General features: G+C 51.1%; 1 protein-coding gene across 1 annotated transcript in view; it reads left to right on the forward strand.

The window, feature by feature from the left end:
- Positions 1 to 251: 251 nt before the first annotated feature.
- Positions 252 to 23,680, forward strand: part of TGM3 (transglutaminase 3) — a 42,400-nt gene continuing 18,971 nt past the window's right edge. The window contains exons 1-7 of the mRNA XM_055132617.1: positions 252 to 302; positions 10,316 to 10,483; positions 10,769 to 10,999; positions 11,588 to 11,706; positions 13,759 to 13,887; positions 16,846 to 17,023; positions 17,125 to 17,260. Of these exons, the coding sequence (XP_054988592.1) occupies positions 296 to 302; positions 10,316 to 10,483; positions 10,769 to 10,999; positions 11,588 to 11,706; positions 13,759 to 13,887; positions 16,846 to 17,023; positions 17,125 to 17,260 (968 nt within the window). The 5' untranslated portion in view covers positions 252 to 295. The remainder of the gene's footprint in view (positions 303 to 10,315; positions 10,484 to 10,768; positions 11,000 to 11,587; positions 11,707 to 13,758; positions 13,888 to 16,845; positions 17,024 to 17,124; positions 17,261 to 23,680) is intronic.

Raw genomic sequence — 23,680 nt, forward strand, 5'->3', positions numbered from 1 at the left:
GGGGGGAGAAGAAATCACAAAAGCAAACTCTACTTTTTTTTTCTTATTTCCGCTCTTCTCCCGCAAGCTGGTCTTGCACAAACAGGGTGACCTTCCATTGGGTGACAGGGATGTCGTAAGTGAAACGTTTACAGGCACGACAGGAATGACCTGGTGCCTCGCCCACCTCATTAGAATTCTAATTGGGGTGTGTAGGAGAGGCTTCTATAAATGGTAAGGCAATCCCGGCAGCCTGTCTCCCACACCGTCAGTGTCATTCCGAGACAGCCAGGAGAAGAGGCAGAGGAAGCGAACCATGGCTGGTGAGTGGTGGTACCTTCTCTGCCAGGCTCTTGATGGAAGTCCGAGCTTCTCTTGGGTCAGCCTGGCACGCCGGAGTCTTGGCCCAGCACAGCTGCCCTGGGGGCTTCTGGAGGCTGGATTTCGGGGCTCTGGTCTGCGGCATCCCTTTCTAAGGGACAGCCCAGACTTCTAGCTCGGTGCCTGTGGTAGAATGCGTTTGTTTGGAATGTAGCCTTGAGTAATGAGCAGGTAGTCAATGCGGCTGGAGGTCACGTCACCTTTCCACAGATGGACGAGCTTGGCCGTGTCCAGAGCTCAGCGGCACCCAAACTTATTTGACCTACTGCCCCCTTTAAAAAAAAAAATCAGGGCTGGAGCAATAGCACAGCGGGTAGGGTGTTTGCCTTGCACGCAGCCCACCCAGGGTCGATTCCTAGCATCCCATATGGTCCCCTGAGCACCGCCAAGGGTAATTTCCTGAGTGCAGAGCTGGGAGTAACCGCTGGTGTAACCCCCCAAAAAAAAATTTTTAATTAAAAAAAAATCACTCAGCACCCACCTTCTTTAAACAAAGAATTAAAAAGCCACCCCCACCCCAGCATTGTACTGGAGGCAACTACCGTCACCCCCTATCAGTGCCCCCCCGGCCCCCCGCACCCAGGGTGGGAGGACTGAGTTAGCTGGGACATTTTGGGAGCATGGAGCGAGCTGGAACCTGCCTCTTCAGTCTCTCCGTGCAGTGGTGCCCCGCTGCCCGTCATGCAGGCGAGGAAAAGCACATCTCAAGCGGCAAGGGAGGGTGAAAGTGCCGGCATGTGAGTGGACTTGGAAAGAACCCATGAGCCGCGCTGGAACGCTCCTAAGCAAACTCACATGCGGAAGGAAGCAGGGCAGGTGCTTTGAAGTGATGAGCCAGGACCAGGAGCCCAACCCTCCCGGGCCAGAAGGCTCAGGCGCCCCGGCCAGCAGCAGCAGCAGCAGGGAAGGGGGGTGAGAGAGAACCGCCAGCCGCGCTGAAGCTCTGTCTGCAGTCACTGTCGAGGATCTGGGCTCTGCTTGCACAGGGCACTGCTGGGCAGCTGGCTAATTATTGCTTGTCGCGGTGCTCCATGCACTGAGCTGACAGTGACGCTGAACCCAAACAAGGGCGTGAGGAAGGCTGTCAGAGACAGTGGATGGTGGTCAGGACTTGGGGAGGGGTTGCCAGGGAAATCGCTGAGCAGGATGCAAGAGGCTGGTTGCTCCAGAGATCGCAGACGCCCAGACAGGACGGGTGCTAGCCTGGGCTGCCTGCCCAGCCCCGATTCCTCCCGGGAGAGCGGGGCTCTGCAGGGAACGCCAAGAAGAGGCACCTCGGCTCTGGGAGACTTTAGCCAGAGAGAATGCCAGCCGTCACTCAGGACACCTGGGCCCCTCTGGGAAGAGGAGGTGGTCCAGGGAGAGGGTGGAGACCCCCAGGGCTCATGTAGAATTGGTAGCAAAGCCAGACTAACTGCCTGTGTCCTGAGACCAGAACGGAGTCACACACACACACACACACACACACACACACAAACACAAGTGCTTGTGAGATCTAAGCCTGGGATGGCATTCCCACCCCGTTTCCCTTTGGAGCTCTGTACCCAGGGCTTCTGCACAGCCTGCGTCAGCCCAGACCTCCTCGGAGGGCAGGTGAAAGGCTCGAGATAGGGAGTGTTCAGGCCCCTTCCGGGTCTGACTGCTCTCTCTGCAGGAGGGAGAGGGACGGGGTAGCGGTTCCAGCCCCTGTTCACCCCCAGGGCATGAGCACCGCATCCTCTCAGAGCCCTCCGCCGAGCCGAAGAGTCCGACTACTGCGGGCCTCCCTGGGCCTCCTAAGGGACTCTGAAATCCAGGTATGGGGGTCATGAGCATTTCAAGCTCAAGCTGGAGTCAACCAGAGATGCTCTAGGTCAGAGATGGGGGGTTCTGGCTAGTCAGGGGGGAAATCAGGGTTTTGAAAGGTGGGGGGACAGCCAGGCAGATGCCTCCATTCCTGGAAAGCGGTCTCACATGCAGCTCCTCGCTCGGCTGCCTCCGACTGGGCCATGCTCAGGAGATGCTTCTGGAAGGAAATATTTCACTTTCTGGATGCGGAGGGGCAGGCGTGTGCCTGGTGCAGGGGGAGGGCAGGCAGCTGGCAGCTGTGATCTCTGGCCTCCGTGGCCTCATTGTTCGATGGTGCTTGGTGATACCAGTGGCTTGGCAGGGCACCATCATCAGGCAAATGCCAAGCAAAGGGTCCAGGAGACAGTCTTGGCTGGGGCTGGCAGCGGGAATGACTGGTTGGCCAGGGACCGTGAGTGGGACGGGTCTGGAGTGCTTTGGTGGCACGGAAAACATCCTCGGCAGAAGGACTGGAAAAGTAAATGAGAGGTCCCCATGCCCCACGCCTAATGCAAACTCCTCGTGGGAGTCCACCAGGGTGACCCCTGGCACCTTGTAGTGGGAAAGCGGCTGGGCTGTAGGTGGGTTGAGGGTGCGGAGAAAGGCAAGCTGGTCTCTGCGCCCAGTGGCATGGGGGCTGCCCGCTGCCCACTGGAGCCCGAGGAAGGGAGGTCAGTGTGAACGGGGACCTTGGGCCTTACATAGAGGGGAAGCCTTGCTCCCCAGCCCCTCGGCACTGGGAGGCCCCAGGTCAGAGGACGCATCCTTGGGGGACAGATCTGAGCGAAGATTTCCCCTTCCAGTGGCCACTCCTGCCCGGGGGTGCGCTGTCCCCGCGTACAGAGAGCCTGCCTGCCAGGAACTTTGCAGCAGCTGCCGGGATGCTCCCGGGATGCATCTTCCTGGCCCTTCCCCTGCAAGCGGAACCGCTGCCCCCCATGGCTGTGGCAGTCCCCCAGTCCCTCTGTAGGGCGCGCAGGCAGCAGCTTCCTCCTGTGCTGTCTCCCGGGCTCCCTGCCTCCTCCCTTCTGACTCCGGGGGTCGTGCCCCAGGGGATTTCTTGCACAGGCTGCAGCTCTGTGCTTCAGGGAGCTATCGCCCCTCTCTAACTGGGGTGAGAGATCATCGGGGTGAAATAAGATGGGCTGCCCCTTCTAGGCACGTCCGGCTGCCCCTACTCACATCTTTCCAGGGCAGGGCTCACCTGCTGGGGCCCCAGCGCCTCTGAGTGCTGCTCCCCCCAGCCCCCAACACCAGAGACCACCAGTGCTCCAGCATTCCCAGGGAGAGAGACGCGGGGCCGTGCCGGTGTGCCCAGACACTCGCGCTGCCTGCCGCTCAGCTCTGGCCCTCCGGGTGGAGAGACCTCGGGCAGGTTGCTTCATCTGTGGTCAGTTTCTTCACCCCTGACATGGGGCGCTTGTGGGGTGCACCTGGGGTGCTCGGGGCACACGGCTCTTTATATATACTTGAGGAACTTCTTTCATGGGGAGGCTGCTTTCTTCTCACCTCGGTGGGGGTACTAAAGTCCACTGTGCAATCCTGGAGACTGGGGATGGACCTGCCCTCTGCACCCCCCTACCCGCCCCCCGCCAGGCCTCCTCATAACCACCCATAGTTCTCCAGTCTGTGTGGCCCTTCTGGGTTTTGCTCCACCCTGCTGGGCTCGCTCCAGCAAGGCCGTGCCTTTCTCCCCAGGGCCCGCATGCCACCCTGGGCTGTGTGCTGGGCGAAAGGCTCTCTCTCCTCCCTCCCACAGCCCAGGTCCTGAGTTGGGGCCGGAGATGGTTGGGAGGCGTCTGCATTCCCTCTCTGGCTCCTTTCCCAGAGCTGCCCTGTGGCTCGGGGGAGATAATTAGGTAAAGGGGCTCGGATTTATGTGAAATGATCTATCGGCCTCAGGGAGGGAGCCTTAGTGCTGGCCGCTTTTAGATCCACTCAGGGGAGTTTTGAACAAAAATAGAGCAGGAGCTGGGGAGATAGCTCAAAGGGCACGCAGGGGCCCCGGATTCCATTTCCAGGGCTGCAGGGTCCCTTGCATACTGCCAGGCGTGGCCCCCCAACCACACAACATCAACAAACCCCAGCAGTTCCCCCTTATATACTTCAAGATCCCCCCTACCTCCACCCTGCAAGTAGACGCCTAAACCCACAGATGGTACCAAATTCTTTAGACTCTATGTGTTTCCTCTGCACATGCCTTTGATAAAGTTTGACTTACAAATCAGGCCCAGTAAGAGACTAACAATAATATGAATAATAAAATAGAGCAATCGTAACCATAGACTTTTTTTGAAGAGGCTTCTCAAAATACCTTATTCTGCATAAATTTTTTAGTAATTATTTTAACTTTTGGGGTCAGACCTGGCGATGCACAGGGGTTCCTCCTGGCTCATGCACTCAGGAATTACTCCTGGCAGTGCTCAGGGGACCATATGGGATGCTGGGATTCGAACCCGGGTTGGCCACTGAGTGCAAGGCAAATGCCCTACCCACTGTGCTATCGATCCAGCCCCTGCATAAAAAATTTTTTGAACCTCAGTTGCCTGAAGCCGTGGAACATGAGACCTTGGGTGAGTGTGCCAGTACCAAGGCTGCTCCTCACTCGGCGACCTGCATGTCTGTGGCCCAGGATGGGGCGGAAACCATACTCATGCTCCTGAGAGTAGGGCTTTTCCTGGGGAGCAGCCCTGGACTCAGACATTCCAACGTCTCCCCCGCCTTCCCTCCTCTGCTGCTGACGCACGGGGAGCAGGTGCTGGCTGGTGCCTTCTCTCCCGCAGCTTCTTGAAACGGGGCCCAAGTCTGCACCCCCACAACCACCCTGGCAACTCTGGCAACTGGCAGTCCTGCGTGATGGGGCAAAACTGGCGTCTGGTCCAGACTTGGGCCCAGGCTCTGCCTGAGTGTGTGATATTTGACAAGTGACGTCACTTTACTGGACTTCCAAATCCTCCTCTGTGAGAGGGAGTTACAACACCGTCGAGCTGCGGTGACAGGCGGGCTAAAAGGCGCCCAGCGTCCGGGGACTGGGGCCCTCGCTCCCTCTGTCTGTCTCTGTCTCTCCTCGGTCTTCTCTTTCTGTTCCTATCTGTCTGTCTCTCTGTCTTTCTCTATCTCTTTATCACTGTCTCTCTGTACTTCTTTGTGCCTCTCTGCGTCTGTCTCTTTGTCTCTCCCCTCCATATTTCCAAAATAAAACCATTTCACCACTAGGGGCTGGAGCAATAGCACAGTGGGTAGGGCATTTGCCAGGCATGAACCGACCCGGGTTCCATTCCCAGCATCCCATATGGTCCCCTGAGCACTGCCAGGGGTAATCCCCGAGTGCAGAGCCAGGAGTAACCTCTGTGCATCGCCAGGTGTGACCCAAAAAGAAAAAAAAAATTTAAAACATTCACTAAACAATAGAAGCTCCCCTCCCTCTATCCTTCATTACTTTAGCCCACAGGTGTGGGACTCAAGGCATTTGTCCCCCACCATGGTCCCCATCTCTGGGGAACCAGGTGCTAGTGATGGGCCATGTGGGAGCCCAATGGCCACCCACGGGGGAGCATGTGCAGGTGCAGGTCACAGGATTCTTTTGCTTCCAAGCGGGAAAGTGTCTTCCAGAGACGCAGGGACCCAGGTCCAAAACCTCCTAGCCTTTCAGACAACCTGCCCAGGGCTGTGCCCCCTGCCCAGAAAGGCATGGAGAGGGAGAGCTGGTGTTTGCTCCAGGAGCCAGTGGAGGATGGACAGTGCCTGGAGGTGAGGGGAGGGAATCTAAGAGCTGGTTTGTGGGCCAAGTGCTGCCTCCAACTACTCTGGAACCACGCAGAGAGCCGCGCGGGAAGGAATCACATGGAAAGGTCGGGCATGTTCACTGTCTGACTGCTGGCGGTCACCCATTACTATGCTGTAGATGGGTGTAGTAAAAGAACTGGCAGTGATATGAAAAGTGGAGAAGAGAAACATCGGCGCTTTGTGCCTAGTAAGCGATGGTATTGTTTGGTGCCAGCTGGGATCGGTTAGAGCCCCATGTAATGGAAAGGTGGCACAAAGCAATTTTTTTTTATTGTGATCTCCATCCAAAAGTCCAAAGATGCTGGGTGAGAAGATATGTCCATTCAGACCCGATTCATTCTAGAGATCTGTAAGCTAAAGTGTTTGTCTAGAGCAAGAAGGCAGGAATAGAGTCTGGGCAGGTGATGTTGGGGAGAAGACCAAGTTTAGCACTGGGGTCGAGCTGCCATTCCTATACACCATACTCAGGGTCTCCCCATTGACTCGGGGGCTTGACGGCAGCATGAGGCTGTTGAGGAAGGAGACCCCTGAGTCCTGACTGCCTTTCTCTGAGCTTCATCTGAGCTTCTCCTGTCTCCCTGCCCAAGGTAGGCCACAGAATCAGCGGGTGAGGTGATACGAGCCCTAAGGTGTGTGTGCCATAAGAGTTGTCGGGGAGACAGTGGAGTTCCAAGTAACAAGACAGAGATAGATTTGCTTCTTGCTTACATACCAGGTTTGGACTGGGACATTTCAGAACAGTTAAGGCAGATGTGCACTTCCTGGGGTCCAGGTACTGTGCAGACCCCCTTCCCCTATACTTCTGGCTCTGGGGAACCACAAGGTGCCAGGGATCAAACCCTGATGCCCCACGTGCAAACCAGGTGCTCCAGCCCTTGGAGCTATCTCTCCAGCACCTGCATCCAAGTTTCTTAAAAAGGGGGGTTCTCAAAAGAATAGAAAAGAGGTATTGAAACACATACTTGCATAGGAACTCTCACGGGAATGCTGGAAACAAGTGTTGGCGCACCTCCCCTGGGGAATGGTGGCTGGAGTGAGGCAGAGCCACACTGTGGAAGACTATTCCTTACCCAGGTGGCGAGAACCCTGACAACCTTACACTGAGCTGAACACCCGGCCCCAAGGGCCTCGTGCTTGTCCACTTCTGCCCCCATGGATTGCTCCGAATAGACAGATTCATGGCAGCAGAAAACAGAGTAGCAGTTGCTGGGAGCTGTCAGCTGAGCACCAACAAGGTCCTGCACTCTGTGTGTGTGTGTGTGTATATGTGTGTGTGTATGTGTGTGTGTGTGTGTGAGAGAGAGAGAGAGAGAGAGAGAGAGAGAGAGAGAGAGAGAGAGTCTGCCCCTGTGAGGGTCTCAGGTGGGCCCAGCATGATGCTGAGAGCAGTTATTGTCTGAGATAACTGAGACCACTGTGAGCTGCTCAGAGCAGACGGTCACAGCCTTACACACCCCAGTGCAGAGCGAGCCTCCTTCAGGCCAGGTGGGGTGCATGCTCGGTGTCTGGAGATACAGCCTGCTATGACCCCACCTGTGGGCAGGCCGAGTGCCCTTCCTCTCTGTGGGCTGTCTCCCCATCCTTGTGTTCTGTCCTGGAAAAGCCCTTGGTTTCTGGGCCCCTCTGAGTGACCCCCCTATGGCAATGAGCTCCACAGCCTCAGCAGAAAAGCAGGGTGCACCCTGTGAAGGGGAGGCAGAGGCGGGCTAATGTGGAACCCCCTCCCCCCACCCCGTTCCCTCCATCCCGTCTGCTTGGCAGAGTGGGTTGGGGACAGGGTTTCTGCTCTCTGAAGAGTGAGCTTCATCAGGGGGATAAAAGCTTGCATCTGTGGGGGCTCACGAGAGGAGTGAGAAAGTCTGGGGAGATTCCAGTGACTTAAAAGTTCACCCACCGCAGAGCTGTCCTTTCATCCTCACACAGGATGACAGAGGGGAACACTCTCATCCAGCTCCTTGAGAAGAGAGTGAAGGGAGCGCTGTGGGGGGTTTGCCCTGGGGAGACCTAGCAACTGAGTTCTTTGCAGCCACTTACAGCACCTCTTTGGCCCAAGACATAGCCCTGCACTCTTGTCTGTTCCTTGTTTCTCGAGGGGAAGCATCTTTTCTCCCCATGCCTCCTTCCCACCGTGGCCTGTCAGTCAGTCGCTTGATATTGGTATGAGCATTTGTTTTTGCTTTTTGGGTCACACCTGGTGATGCACAGGGGTTATTCCTGGCTCTACACTCAGGAATTACTCCTGGCAGTGCTCAGGGGACCATATGGGATGCTGGGAATTGAACCCGGGTTGGCCACTGAGTGCAAGGCAAATACCCTACCCGCTGTGCAATCGCTCCAGCCCCTGGTATGAGCATTTTATGTTCTCTGAGTGGTTGCAAACACGTTCATTTGGTCATTTGATTACTCTCGGATGAAGGAGATGTTTGAGAAATGAAGCCTTAGGACTCTGAGCGTGTGGCAAGACTGTCTCCTGAGTGCACCCTCTCGTCACCACCTTTGGCCTGCCCCAGAGTCTTGCTTCCTGAGAGTACCCGTGATGGGTCACTGCAAAGCTGCTCCTCCTATCTCTTTAGTGCTCCTGGGAGCACCCCACTCTCCCCCACCCCAGGCATCTACGCATCCTGACAAAACTTTCCTCCTTTGAGAACCAGAGATTTTGGCGAAGTTCTCGCTGATCTGTGCTGTAGTAATGGAAAGCAACTCCTTCCTGCCTGCATGTCTGGGACACCCTTAATTGGGGGGAGATGAGAGTCACCCCACCCCACCAGTCATTCTTACTTATGCTAACCCGAGGCTCATGGAAGGTGAAAATGACTCTCCATGCATTCTTACGCCCCCAATATCAGGCCAGAGTCAGTATCCCCCAAGCAACTGATGCTCTTGCTGTTTCTTGGGTGAGCACCCCATATTCACATGCTGTAAGGAAAGCATTGCCAGGCACAGGAGCGCAAAGGTGCTGATGGGGAGAGAGACAGGGAAGAGTCCTTCTCAGTGCTGGGATGTGCCACCCAACCCCAGAGGCTGTCATCTCCTTAGAGAGACAGATTCATTCGGCTTGCAGAGTGAATGAATCTGCAAGATGGAGTGTCTCCAACAGAACTCCAGGGAATGAGATGGCTGCAGAGGCCAAGCTACAATATGTGTAGATTGTGCTTTTTCTCTCGAAACTCCCAAATTGTGTGAGGGTCAATCTTTGAAGTGTTTGTGCTCAGGATCTTTTTGTTTATTTGTCGAGGCGGGGGTGGGGAGGGGGGAGTTGGGACCATACCTGCTGGTGCTCAGTGGCTACTCCTGGCTCTGTGCTCAGGGATCACTTCTAGGAATACTCAAGAGTCACTTCTGGTAGCGTTCAGGCGATCCTACTAGGTGCCAGGAATGAACCAGGACTGGCTGCATGCTAGGCAAGCATCTTAACCCCTATACTATCTCACGAGCTTATGCTCAGGATCTTACAGGACCTTATCTGGAGGACTCAGGAGCCTATAGTCTGTTCTGCTCACTCTTTTGTTTGTTTGTTTTGCCCTTTCCTGCAGTCCTCTGGGCTAATTCCTGGCACTGCACTCAAGTATCCCTCCTGGCAGGGCTCAGGGGACCGACCATATGGGGTTCCAGGGGGTTGAACAAGACTTGGCCATGTGCAAGGAAAGCACCCTACCCCCGGTACTATTACTTCCATCTAGTCCACTCGGAACTTGTAACCATGGAGCATTGCAAAGCCCCTCCTCCTTCCAGTCAAGCCAGCAATTGCCCCACCTCTCATCCTAGCAATTCTACTGACAGTCATGGTCTCTGCCAACTCAGAGACCCAGGCCGTAATTAAGGCACAGCACAGAGAAAGTGTAGCTCACACACATAAGTATTTGCTGGGTGTTGGAGTGGTGAGAGACACCAGGTGTCCGGGGGAGATATGTCAGGACAGGAAAGGTGAGGCAGGGCAGAGGATTCCAGAGAAACTGCCTCCTTCTAGTTCTCTTCACGCCTCCACCACCTAGTGACATGTTAAAAGGGTCAGGAAGGACCAGTGCGCTGGTCATGCCCCTCTGAGCCTGCAACCCGTGCCCTAGGTGCTGAGTGGCAGCTGGAGGCAGGTAGGGGTTTGGAGGATGGTGCGCACAGACCTTCACAACCCCAACAGGCAGGATGAGTAGAGGTTCAGGGGTGCTGACAGGGCGCTGTCAAGCTCTTCTGATTTTTTACTCGAGTCTCCCTCCGAGGTAGGCTCTGCCCTAGCCAGCTCTGTCCAGGAACTGTCCCTTGGGTGACTTCAGCCTCTTTCCCCACCCCCTCCCCACTCCACCATCCCTGCCTCCCAGGATCTCAGCTTCCCTCTTCTATCTCCCAGGTTCACCACCCCAGAAAATCAACTGGCAGATGAACGCCAACAAGCAGGCGCATCACACAGACAAGTACTTCACCCAAGATCTCGTCCTGCGGAGAGGCCAGCCTTTCCGAATGACCATGAGCCAAGACATGGGCCCCGCAGAGAGCCTGGTGTTTGTCGCCTCCACAGGTACCTCCTCACCGTCTCCCCCACCCCATACCTGAGCCTGGAACTCTGAACATGACCCATGGGGGCGGGGAGGTCCCTGGACTCTGAGCTCTAGGCCAGCCCTGCCTTGGACGCCAGCGCGGCCATCTCTGGGCCCGAGAGTCAAGTCTTCAAGAGGAATTCATCCTGCCGAGCAACACAGTGCTTTTCTGCGTGATGCTGACCTCAGAGGCCCCACGGGCTGCCTTGGGACCTCGTCCCTCCCCTGGGTCTCTGGTTTTCATTGCCCACAATCTTCTTTTGCAGGACCTAACCCGTCAGACTCGGCCCGGACCAGAGCCGTGTTTTCACTCTCCAACGACAGGAACAACAGTGGCTGGAGTGCACAGCTCGTGTCCAATGAGAACAATGCTCTGGATATCTCCATCTTCATTCCTGCCAATGCCCCGATAGGCTGGTACACACTGAGCCTGCAGGCCGGTGGCTCCCCTATGAAACTTGGGACGTTCGCGGTGCTCTTTAACCCCTGGTCACAAGGTAGGGACCTTGAGGCCACCCACACTCTTACCCACTGTGGAGGGGAGCCAATGCCCATGGAAGGGAGTTTGGGGCAGTGATTTTCACACGTGCAGGTTTGATTAGGGAACATGTGTGGGCTGTGGAGAGAGCACAGGAACCTGCTGTCAGACGCCATGACTTGAGTCCCTGCTGTGCCATTGAGCTAAGCCATGTGCATCTGGGAGGGTCCCTACTGTTCTGAACCTCAAACTTCTCACCATTAGGTGCCTATCCTATAGTCCCCCAGGACCCCTCAGGGATTTTGTGAGTTTCTATCCACTGCTTAGTTTGGTGCAATGGTGTCATTAAAATAGACAATGACCCCAGTACAAGGAACATACTCATTGTCAGACCCTCCAGTCAACCTAGATTCTTTTTCACGGCTCCTACAATATGATTTGGAAGCATCACCACCCAAGATTCTATTCCCTGATGGGACTGGGAAGAAGGGCTGCAGGTGGGGCCTGCTCTAGTCCCCAAGGCAGTACTCAGGAGTGGGAGGAGGACTGGGCTCTATAATCTAACATAAGATCCTCATCCCTGATGTCCACCTTCTGTGTCAAATAGCCGATGGCGTCTTTATGAATAACCAAGCCGAGAGGGAAGAGTATGTTCAGCAGGACGCTGGCATTATCTATGTGGGAAGCGCAAATCGAATCAGCATGGTTGGCTGGAACTATGGACAGGTAAATGGGAGTTAGTGTCTGTTTCACCCAAGAAGCTCTGCAACTGTCTCCACAGATAGGTGGAGGTGCCCAAATCTATTGACCTAGTCTTTCCATTCATAAAATAGTTATTGACCGAGGGCTCCGTGCCAGGATGCAGACTAAACGCTGCAGCTAAGGAGACAGAGAAGATAGATTTTCTATCTTTGGAGGGGACACAATCTAGCAGGATAAATGAACCTGTCGCTAATTGGGTGCAATAACTTGAGATCATGATATACTAATGAGAATAAGGCCCAGCACAGACTCTTGGAATAATAATGTAGCTTCAGTCATTGATTCCATTGCAGGAAAGCAATGAAACTCGCCTTGTGGGGAGCTTCCAACCTCTCAAAACCACAGTCTTGGGACTGGAGCAATAGTGCGGCGGGTAGGACCTTGCATGTGACCAACCCAGGTTCAATTCCCAGTATCCCATATGGCTCCCCCAAGCACCACCAGGAGTGATTCCTGAGTGCATGAGCCAGGAGTAATCCCTGAGCATCACCGGGTGTGACCCAAAAAGCAAACAACAACAACAACAACAACAACAAAATCACAGTCTATGTTTGGGACCTTCCATGGGGGTCCACAAAGTATTTTTGGAAATATTTTCAGGGTGTCCCTTCCTCTTTTTTGTTTCCAGCAGACAAATAGGGTGCCTGTCTGCGTATGTGTCTGTAGATGGAGGTGGAGGGTGGGGGTTCGATATCCAGGATAGGGTCGGTAAGTGCCTCACGCTCTGTCCCTCTCCAGGTGCCATTTTGAGGCAACCAGAGCGAGTGACTGTAGCTTTCAGAGGTGAAATTTCTGTGTCATATTTGCTAGGGAGAAAGACAAGGGAAGGAGGGGAGAGCTTAGAGTGCACCACAAAACAAGGAAGCCTTGTTTCTCTTTCAGACTTCACAGCCACCCCCAAGGTCAGCATCCTCCATCCATATCTCAAGGTTTCCTTCTCCGCCACCCTACTCCTTTGGAAAACTATTTTTAAATTGAATTATTATAGTTTGGGCTACAGGTTTACAATAATATTGATGCTTATGTTTTTTTTTTCCTTTTTGGGTCACACCCAGGAATGCTCAGGGGTTACTGCTGGTTCTGCACTCAGGAATTACTCCTGGTGGTGTTTGGGGGACCATATGGGATGCTGGGGATTGAACCCAGGTCAACCGAGTGCAAGGCAAATGCCCTGCCCACTGTGCTATCGCTCCAGCCTTATGGTTTTGATGTACACAGGTGCCTCACTTCTCCACCAGCAAAGTCCAGGACCCCCCACCAATGTCCTTGGTACTTCTGGTCCTCCTCATCACCCTCCCACCATTCCTTGACCTTGTCAGTTCTAAAATCCAGGGCCAAGGCTTTGCCATCACCAGATAACGTCCATTCCTTTGTCTTGCTTCTCTATATAGCACATCTGAGTGAGAATACCCAGTATTTGTTAAGGAGATTTTTGATGGCACAGTCTGAGGAAGGAACTTTTTATCAGGACCCTAAAAAAGGTCAGGGAGCTAGAGAGATAACCGGGGTGGTGGTAGAGGTGGTGGGGAATCCCCAGTTATCTATGGGGTGGGGAGAGCAACTGGAAGCAGGAGAATGGCCCAAACCCTAAGGGAAGAGAGCTGATCTTCTCCATTTGAGAAGCAGTTATTACAGATAAGTTATTTGTGAAAACAGCTTGGAGTGAGCTATTTTATCTTTAGAATCAAATCCCTCAGAGTTTAAATAATATACCACAACCAGAACAATATGGGAACTTGGAGGTGAATTCAGGCCAAACTCTTGCTATACAGAAAAAGACTTCCAAGCTAAGTGATTGCGTCCCTAGCCCAAGATCCTGAGAGAGTCCCGTTTCCTTTAGGGTCAGCAGTACTGGGCCCCATATGTCAGAGGTTCTGGATGAGTTGACAACCGGGCTCAGTGGTGGCACCTTCGGGGTTCTTTGTCCAGGAGGCCTTTCTGGTCATCTTTTTGCTCTCATGCACTCACACCACTTCCCATTTCCTGCATCATGACTTCCGGTTCCATTTTGAACAGTTTGAAGAAAACATCCTCAACATTTGCCTCTCTGTCCTGGATCACAGTCTGAATTTCCGCCGTGACCCCGCTACTGATGTAGCCCGCAGAAATGACCCCAAGTATATCGGCCGGGTGCTGAGTGCAATGGTGAGTGACGGAGAAAACCAAGATGATAAGTTGTTATCAGATAACAGATCCAGCTGCGGTCAGGCGCAAGTGCCCTGTCCAAACGTCATCTCATTGAATGACCTCAGGAAATCCTGTCGGTGTTATTACCATCCCCGCTCTGGACACGTGGAGCAGGAGGCTCCTCTAAATTAAAGGACTTGGCCTGAGACACACTGTCCCTGTGAATGAGGGACAGAGAGACAAAACTGGAGCCAGTAGTGTCTCTGCTCCAAAACCCTGTCTGAGGAATCCCGAGGCTGTTCTAAGGCAACAAAGGAATTTACCCCCTTTGATCTCCACTAATGTGTTTATTACTTTTGGTTTGGGGCCACACCCAGTGGTGCTCAAGGCTATCTCCTGGGTCAGCTCAGGGATCACTCCTGGTAGGGCTCGGGGATCATATGCATGGCAGGGCATCTAACTGGGGTCTGCTGTTACAAGAAAGCATGAGTACTTGCTCCCCACCCCTGGTTTCCACCAAATTTGGTAGGATGCAAATTTAAGCCTGCTCATCACTGAGCCTCCAGGGAGAGATGGTGGGTTCCTCCATAAACGTAAAATCTCCTTTCATTGCATTGATCATCTTAGAATGTTCTAGTGCTAGGTTGGGAAGGCCCCAGCAGGCCAGCCCATTCATGATCTCAGTGGTGAAACTGAAAGGCCAGGAGCTGAGGTGGCTTGCTCTCAGCTAGGGTCAACCCAGTTGACCTGCTCAGGTTCCCTGTAACTTGCCCAGTCCTCCTATGTGAGAGACCTGTCTCTCCCAACACACACACACACACACACACACACACACACACACACACACACACACACACACTGTAAGAGCTGGCTCCCCAAAGATCCCGTCTCTCCATACTCTGTGTGTAGGCACCACTTCCATCAGAAAGTGTCCACGTGTGCGATGATGCATCCGCTCCAAGTCACATATGAACAAGCCAACAGCCCAAGAGCTCTCGAACTCTCTGAAATGAATAATTACCCAGAGGTCTGGTTAGCCTTTCAGTGGTGGGGGTTGGTGTTCTCAGTCTCCTTTGAGCTGGAGGGCGAGCATGCTAATGAGCTATTTACAAGATGTGAGCAACCTGTCAAGCGCATGAGGTCTGTCTGCGGGTAGTCCAAGAGGCATCTTGAAACGTGTCTTTAGCTGGGCCTTGGGAGAGATGTGGTGAGGGAACTTGGAACTCACTAGGAGCCAGGGTTTCTGGGGAAGAGTGAGAAGTGGGGGGGTGGTTAAAAACCATGTGACCAGGTGTTGTGGGATCACAGGCAAGAGAAGCTGGCATTAGAGGGATTTAGGGACCAAGCCTCCTCAGCAGGGTGGGGGAGGCCAGCTGGCTCCCATAGCTGCTGACTCACCCTCTCCCTCGGGACAAACTACACTATCTGGGTGCCAATTTCCTGGGGCCGCCCCTCCCTGCTGCTCTCTCCAGACCTCCTCCTTGGGCGGGGTTGGGAGCTAATTATGGACTATCCAGGGCTTTGAAATGCTCAGCTTTCAGCCAGAGATGACCCTGCTGATTACCATTGGTGCTGGAACACCAGTGACTCAGGAGCCAAGGGTGGGTGGCACCATCTTCCATCTCACCTGCCAGATCTTGAGATTCCAATCCAGGCCCTTCTGCAAGGGAGGCCAAGCTCCTCCCTCCGCCCCCTACTGCAAGGAGTCACCAGGGAAGACCAGGCAGGCCCGTCCTTGCACGGATCCTTTCATTGGCAGAACTATTCATTTTGTTTGTTGGTGTTCTTTTTGCATGGGGTTTGGGGTTTGGTTGGGGCCATACCTGGAGGATGCTCCCAATTGTGCTGGGGGGACCTTGTGGTGACTCGGAATGGAACTTGGGGCTCCTGCATGCAAAGCCTGAGCTACAGCCCTTTGAACATCGCCCCAGCCCCAGCCTGTCCATTCTCTGTGGCTCTCACAGAAAGACACTCACAGGCTGGCAGGTGGCAGAGCCTGGGGAGACCTTGCCCAGCCACTCTCAGTGCACAGCTGGGATAAATGCTCATTTGAGTGTCTTCAACTCTGTGTGGCTTCTGGAAGGGCCTGGGAGCTCCCCTGTTTTTAACTTTCCCCAAAGTATTAGAAGGTGAAGAACAAAGGCTTGGAGAGGTGAAGGGAACCTCCCACGGTCACCGCAATGACAGGAGGCAAGACTGGGCATGTTACCCAACTTTCTCCCTCTTTTATGTTTTATTATGGAAAAGTGGGGACCCACACAAGAGTAGAGAGAAAAGTGTAACGAACTCCCATATACTTATCATCACTTTAGCAATCATCCCTTGAAGCCAGTCAGTCTTGTTTCCCATCCCCTGCACAGGTTGTCTGAGAAATCCCAACAGTCCATCATTTCACCCAGAGATAGTTCATACTGCGACTCTACAGGACAGTGAATCTCGGGTCTCTGGATTTCTAGTCTAATGCTTTCTCCCCACCATCTCCAGTGGGGGATCCTTAGGCCAGAACCACTCCTGACATGGAAGGAGTGATAGAAGGGATAAGTGAAGAAAGGCATTCCATCTTTCTTCTTCGCAAGGAGAAATTAGTTGCGAATGTGAAGCACATTCACCAAGAGAGAGCTTTAAGCCTTGCCTCTCCCAGGCCTGACATCCACGACAACTCAAGAGTTCTGGCAAAAAACCCTCTGAGGCTGGGTTGCTAGCCCAGCACTGCCACGGAACCTCAGTTTGCCATGGGAGCCCCTGCCTCATAGGACACATGGGCTAGGACAACCTTTGTTTGTTGGCCAAAGCTCTTTGAAATTTGCAAATAACTCCAAAGTCCCCTTAGGACAGCTCTCCTCCCAAATCACCTAGAAAGATGCAGAAAATCCAGTCAAAGCCTCCTGGCCTCCCTCCCTCCCCCAACCCCCTTTGCGCCCAGCCCAGGTATCACTCCCTTGACTCACTTCTAGAGGGCTTTTCATTCCTGCCCAGGTCAACGGCAACGATGACAATGGTGTACTTGCTGGAAACTGGAGTGGCAACTACACCGGAGGCGTGGACCCGAGGATCTGGAACGGCAGCGTGGAGATCCTGAAAGAGTGGCGAAGCAACGGCTTTAAGCCAGTTCGATTTGGCCAGTGCTGGGTCTTTGCTGGGACCCTCAACACAGGTGAGGTGCCTTTGCTGGGTCTGTGGGCGATACGAGGGGTGTCCCCGAAGGTACTGTCCCTATGGGGACCCAAGTCCTCAGACTTCCCTCTTGCCTTACAGTGCTGCGGTGTTTGGGGATTCCCTCGCGGGTGATCACCAACTTCAACTCTGCTCACGACACCGACCGAAACCTCTCAGTGGATGTGTACTATGATGCGTCGGGCACGCCGGTAGAAAGAAGCAGTGACAGCGTGTGGTGAGTGCCTGGCCCTTGCTGAGCCATGGACCTGAGCACAGGGCCCAGCCCTGGACAGTGGGCTGCAGGGACACATTCGCACTGGGTTTGGCATGGAAATGCAGACGGACACACATTCCAAATTTCCATAAAGTCTGACAGTTGTCTCTCTGGCTGCCCTATGAAGGGCTTGAGTCCAGTGAAGGAATTCTGGGTTCTGTGGTAACACCCTGAATGCAGAGGACCTGAGGGCCCTTCGGGCTATTAGAAGAAACATTACAACAACTGAGTGATCATTATAAATTTATCTCAGGTAGCCTATGGACTTTGCAAGCCAAGCCTATGGCTTGCAAAGAAAAACTACCTTTTTTCTCTGATATGTATGCACCTTTGATGTCCCTGGATTGATTATTTTGTAAGTTAGTTTTGTCAATATTCCAAATGGAAAGAAGTTTTAGATGTAATTGGGCATGTGTATTTCTTACCACTAATATTCCTTGTACACATTTATACGTTCCCATGTAACTGATAGAGTTGCCAGCTAAAGGAAGGTAATAGAAAACTTATTGACATAATGTCTGGTACTTCATAAAATTGTATATTGACACAAAATAGATATTGTAACAGTTATTTAAGGTTACAACATATGCCAATTTATTACCATATGGTAACTAAAAATGATGATATTTAAATTTTTTATAGACATCAATATCTATATATACACACCCATATTAAAAGAATTATATGCACAATTAATAATCTTTATCTTAACCACTTCAAAGGACACCTACATACTCATTATCACTCATTTGCATATATGTGCATGTATATATAGAGACATAACCTAATTGCAGATACCATTCTATTTTTAGTTGTTCAATTTTGTGATATTCTACATATAATATTCTTTGAGGGTGGGGAGTTTGGGATCACACCCAGTGATGCTCAGGGCTTACTCCTAACTTTGAGTTCAGGGACCACTCCTGGTATTTAGGGGACAAAATCTATTTCCAAATAAGGTGATCCAATTTGACTGAAGTGTGCTTAGTATAACTAATGAAATAAAGTCAAAACAAAATAAAATTTAACAGAAAAAAAATCTGTTAAAACAAATAACAACCCATGTCAACATGAAACCATATGATCTAAGCCTGGCCTTCCTTTGGACTATGAGTAATTAATGAATTCTAGAGGGCAAAAATTCCTTAAGTCCTTCTTTATATCTAAGTCTGCACATACACAATTTTCTATTGTAATTGCTAACTTATAGACACTGTTCCCTCCCAAGTTCTCATAACTGAGGGTCTTTTCTTCTCTCCCATCCCACCCATTTTTTTTCCTTCATTGTGTCCAAAACCCCAGGGCAAGGCCAGAGAGATAGTACATCAGGAAAGTCTCCTGCCTTGCATGAGGCAAACTGAGGTTCCATCCCCAGCATCCCATATGGTCTCTTGAGCACTGCTAGGAGTGATTCCTGAGTGCAGAGTCAAGAGTAAGCCCTGAGCATCACCAAGTGTGGCCCCCAAACCAAAAAACAAACAAACAAAAATTTCATGGTCGCCTGCTCTGATCTCTGAGCCATTCCTAGCCTTGGTTCCCTTCCTAATGAGAGGGTTGGTCCAGCAAGATAGTTGCTTTGGAGGGAAGGTGGCTTGTCGACACACCTTGATGACTAGACTGCCTGGGGACTTTGGAGAAACCAGAGAGCTCGAGATTCAACCTCTGCTGAGAGTAGGGCTGGGGCTTGTTGGAGAATGGGGCAGAAAGCTGGGTTTAGAAGTTATTTAGGGATAGGGTGATGTGAAGTGCTCCTGGCCAAGTGGTTCAGGTCAGAAGTACCCTGGGCATCGTCAAAGGTGGCTTTCAAATGGAATTTGGAACTAGAGAACCCAGACCTCTTGGTTACTGGCTTACACCCCAATCCCACATTAACTTAACTCCTTCCAAATATAATATCTTGCACCCTGGACACTTTCCAGACATCTCCATTTTCTTCCCCCTCACCCACCTCAACACACACAGAGTATGTCAGACCACAATGCACTGATTTTTTTTGGAGATCAGCCTCTCACTCAGACCCTGACCCCCAGACTCTGCTGAACACTCCTTAAGAAGCAATGGAGTTGAGAACTCCTGTGCATGGGGAACCCACTCTGGATGGTGTGGGACAGGAAGTCCTGACCCTCACTTCCTGTCCCATGATTCCAGCTCATCTACCTTCTGTCAACTCCTCTATTGGTGAGATGAAAGGATGGGTCACTTGAAGGATAATACAGCAGGTAGGGCCCTGCGACCTATAAATCCCCTGAGCCCTGCCAGGAATGTTCCCTGAGCACAGACACAGGAGTAAGCCCTGAGCACCTCCAGGTGTGGTCCCAATCCCATCTCCCAAACAAAGAAAGGATTGACAACTTAAGTGTATTACAAGCTTTAATTTTTTGATTAGTTGTTGCTTCTGCTCACCCCACTTTTGTATGAGAGCGTCCCTCCCAAGGGAACTATCCCATCCCTTCTACATAGATCCTGTGGGGATGAAGGTGGTGAGACCAAATTCGGAGTCAGTTTCTGCCTGGAATTAATAACCTCCTATTACAAGACCAAGTTTGGGCTTGGATTAAAAACTTCTATCTAAATCTTTATGTGCTTCAAATGTTGAAAGCTGTTTTAGAATCCTGTCCAGATTTGACTAAAGTAAGAGAATGGAAGTATCACACCAATTAGAGCACCTAAAAGTGCTTACTAGTAATAGCAGTGCTTTATTGAGTAATTATTTTGTGCCAGCTATGATCCTGAGAGCTTACGTTTACCTTTCAGAAATGATGAGGTAAGCATTATTCTGATCATTCCCATTTTATAGATGAGAAAACGGGGACACAATCTTTTACCCAAGAGCAGATAACTAGAAAATGAAGGAGCTGGAGTTCAAACCCAGGCAGCTTTGTAAGCTTAAAGCACCAGACAGATGCCAGAGAGTTGTTCTTCTTTTTCCTGACTAATGTTTGAGAATGCTGACCGCTCTTATCTTGAGGTTTCCTTGAGGGTGTAGGCCGTATAGCGCTGGTTAAGTTGGGTGCCCGCCAACCAGCGAGTCAGGGGGAGAAGCTCGAGTCTGTGGCTCATAGATCAGCTTTTCTCTGCAGGACTAATTACTGTCTTAGCGAAGGGAAAGGACTTGCCCAAAGTCAACTTGTGAATTGATATGCACGCTGGGAATGGAACACAGGTTTCCTTCAACACAACTCTCCCAAGCAGAAGAATATGAGAGCGGGGCTCTGAGAGAAATGTCTGCTGACTGCAGAAATGAGAGGCTGCTCAGCCTCTAAGCCATTACCCTCATGACTTATAGCAGCGTGGCCGAGATGATCTTGATCTTGACATTTCTGGTTTAACTCAAATTTTGCATGCAGCCCGCTGGGTATTGGTACCCTGAGCCAGATCCCGTGTGGAGAGTGGGTGGCCAAGAGCAGTCAGTGCCATGCGGGAGCCACACTAGAGGAGTTTAGAGTTGCGTGAGAACTACGATGGGTGGTTGTGGTACAGACATCAGCCTGCTGAGTTCTCTATGAGGTTTAGAGATAACACAGAGGTGTGGCCAACACGCTCTTGGCATGTCAGGAAAGACTTTCCAGAAGAGGTGGTATCTTACCAGCACGGTAGGGGTAAGAGCTCTGGTTAAGTTGGGTGTTAAGGTCTTCTGACCCGTGAATTTACAGGCAAATGACACTCAGTAGTTGCCTCTAGGAGAGTGGGTTTTTTTTTCCTATTTAAAAAAATTAATTTCTGGGCATACCCAGAAATGCTCAGGGATTAATCATGGTTGTGCACTCGGGAATTACTCCTGGAAGTACTCAGGGGACCATATGGGATGCCAGAGATTGAACCTGGGTCAGACACATGCAAGGCAAGTGCCACACCCTTCTGAACTATTGTTCTGGCCCCTGCACAGTGCTTTCAAGACTTCAAGAGATTGTTTTGGGTGGAGGGGAAGGAATATGCATCTTTATTTTTGTTCTTTTCTTTTCTTTTCTTCTTTTTTTTTTGCTTTTTGGTTCACACCCAGCAATGCTCAGGGGTTACTCCTGGTTCTGCACTCAGGAATTACTCCTGGCGGTGCTTGGGGGACCATATGGGATGCTGGGGATTGAACCCAAGTCGGCCTTATGCAAGGCAAACACCCTACCCATTGTACTATCGCTCCAGCCCGTTTTTGTTTTTTTGAACATTTTTTTTAACTTTATATAGAAATAAGGTCCTTTTTCTTATCTTTAATTCTTTTTTGGTTTTTTGTATTTTTTAAAAATTGAGTCACTGTGAATTTTTACAAAGTTGCAAAGATATTTATGATTGAGTTTCAGGCGTATATTTTTCCAACACCATCTTTGAGCACCTTGCTCAGGAAGTCCTGATACTTACCTTTTCCTAAGCTTTTAGTCCTGAAATCTTCAGACAGGAACAGAGCCCAGGGTTGGGAGGTGTAAGGAAGTGAGAGGCAGCCAGGAACCTAGCAGAATCTCCATGCGGGCGCCCTGGGGCCCTGGGAAAATGCAGCAGGTCCATTGCAATGGGTGAGTGGAACAGCCAGGCTTCATTGTTCCCTGTATCGGTTTTAAATTCTCACCTAACAAAGATGTGTTACTGCAGAGGTACTTACCAATTTATTTTTTGGTTGTACCTACCTGTCCTCCTAGGGGTTCCTGCTGGGAACAAATAAGGGTAAAACTCAATCTTGCCTGCTTTCTTGTTTCTCTCTTGCTCCCTTCATCCATCTGTGGTCATCTTCCCACACCCCTGCCTTCTTTTGCCAGAATCTTAGCTGATCCTAAAGTCCCACGTATTCAAAAAGATGCTTTGTGGGTCTTCTGGGATATAATCAGAGGGAGGGGGGGTGACATTTTTTGTGCCACACCCACCAATGCTCAGGAGCTCTTCCTAGCTCTGTGCTCAGGAGTGACACCTGGAGGTGCTCAGGGGAGTATACACGTGCGGTGCTGGCCATTCAAATTAGAGTTGACCCTGCATGTAAAGCAAGCACCTTAACTCCTCTGCTATCTCTCCACGCCCCACAGAGATCATTTTTATGATCAAAATTTTTCATAATGATAGGAAATAACAGAGTATACATATAAAAAAAAAGCAAAACTAGTATACCTATTGTTCGAGTAAGCATAATAGTTGATTGTTTCCCAGCTAATGTTTTCTCTGTTATTATTTCTAGAATTGAGGTTCTGTTAACAAGCTTGTTGACTGTTAGGAAGGTAGGGTAGGTGCGTCTGAACTTTCCCCATCCCTGGAAACCAACCACTTCACAATTTTCAATCATGTGGTCTTGACAAAACATGGCGAGCATTTCCCTATGTTATAATTAAGTTTTGAAGATAAGATTTTCAGGAGCCAGAGAGACAGCGCAGGAGTTTAGGGTGCATGCCCTCGGTGCCGTTTTCATCCCCAGCACCACGTGCCCTCATCTCCATCCCGCCACGCCTGCCCCACAGCACCACAGGGGGTGGTCCCACATGGTACCAGACGCTTCGGGGCACAAGCAGCACAACATCCTCTAGCCACTGCATTGACCGCCAGGCACAGTTCTCAGGGAATCACTGGGAGTGGCCCCTGTGCTCCCAAGCACTGCTTTGGAAGCCCCTGCCCCCACAAGTAAGATTTTTTATATGTAAAATTTTCAATGAGTGGACCATTTGCTTTCCCTACTTTTACTTATATCCTATTCCCTATATCATTGATCTATTTCCCCCTTCTCCCTACTATAATGAGCCCAGTAATGAACATTATTCTTCATAAATATTGGGTATGTCTGTGATTAGCCCCGAAAGAGAGTTTCCTAGAAATGGTATCTTTGGGTTAAAGGGAATGAAGGTTCTAAAGGTTTGATGACTATTGCTGATAGCTTCCAGAAAGATGGTAATGACCCATCTCTGATCTCAGCCATGATGAGAGAATTCTTTCTTCCCACTCATCTCGGTGGTTGGTATTTTTTTAATTATCTGTTTGTTCGCCTCTTACAGTTTCCCTTCCGCCTTGTTTTAGAGCTGACTTTTTCTATCACCCCCTGGTCCCCGAAGGATGCAGTCAGGTCACAAAGTACCTGCTATGAAGTTAGGGCCACTTCCAACTTCCCTGGCACCTTACAGCGTAGAACTCTACCAGACACACACATCCTTCCCGCTCCCTGAAGAAGTCTCTCACAGCATGAAAAAATGAAACCAATCTTTTTCTTCTATTATTATAAAATAATAAAAAAGTAAGAAGAGTCATAAGTAATGCAAGCACACTAGGAAATGCACTAACGCAATTTGAGATAGATCCTTCCAGACATTTCATGCTGTTTACATTCATAAACTTTATATGTATTCGCGTTGAATTTTAAATACCAAATGAGATCAGGTTTATAATTATTTTATAGAGGGCCAGGTCAGTAAATGAAAA

Source organism: Sorex araneus, chromosome 3, assembly GCF_027595985.1.
Source record: "Sorex araneus isolate mSorAra2 chromosome 3, mSorAra2.pri, whole genome shotgun sequence".
Classification (NCBI taxonomy): domain Eukaryota; kingdom Metazoa; phylum Chordata; class Mammalia; order Eulipotyphla; family Soricidae; genus Sorex; species Sorex araneus.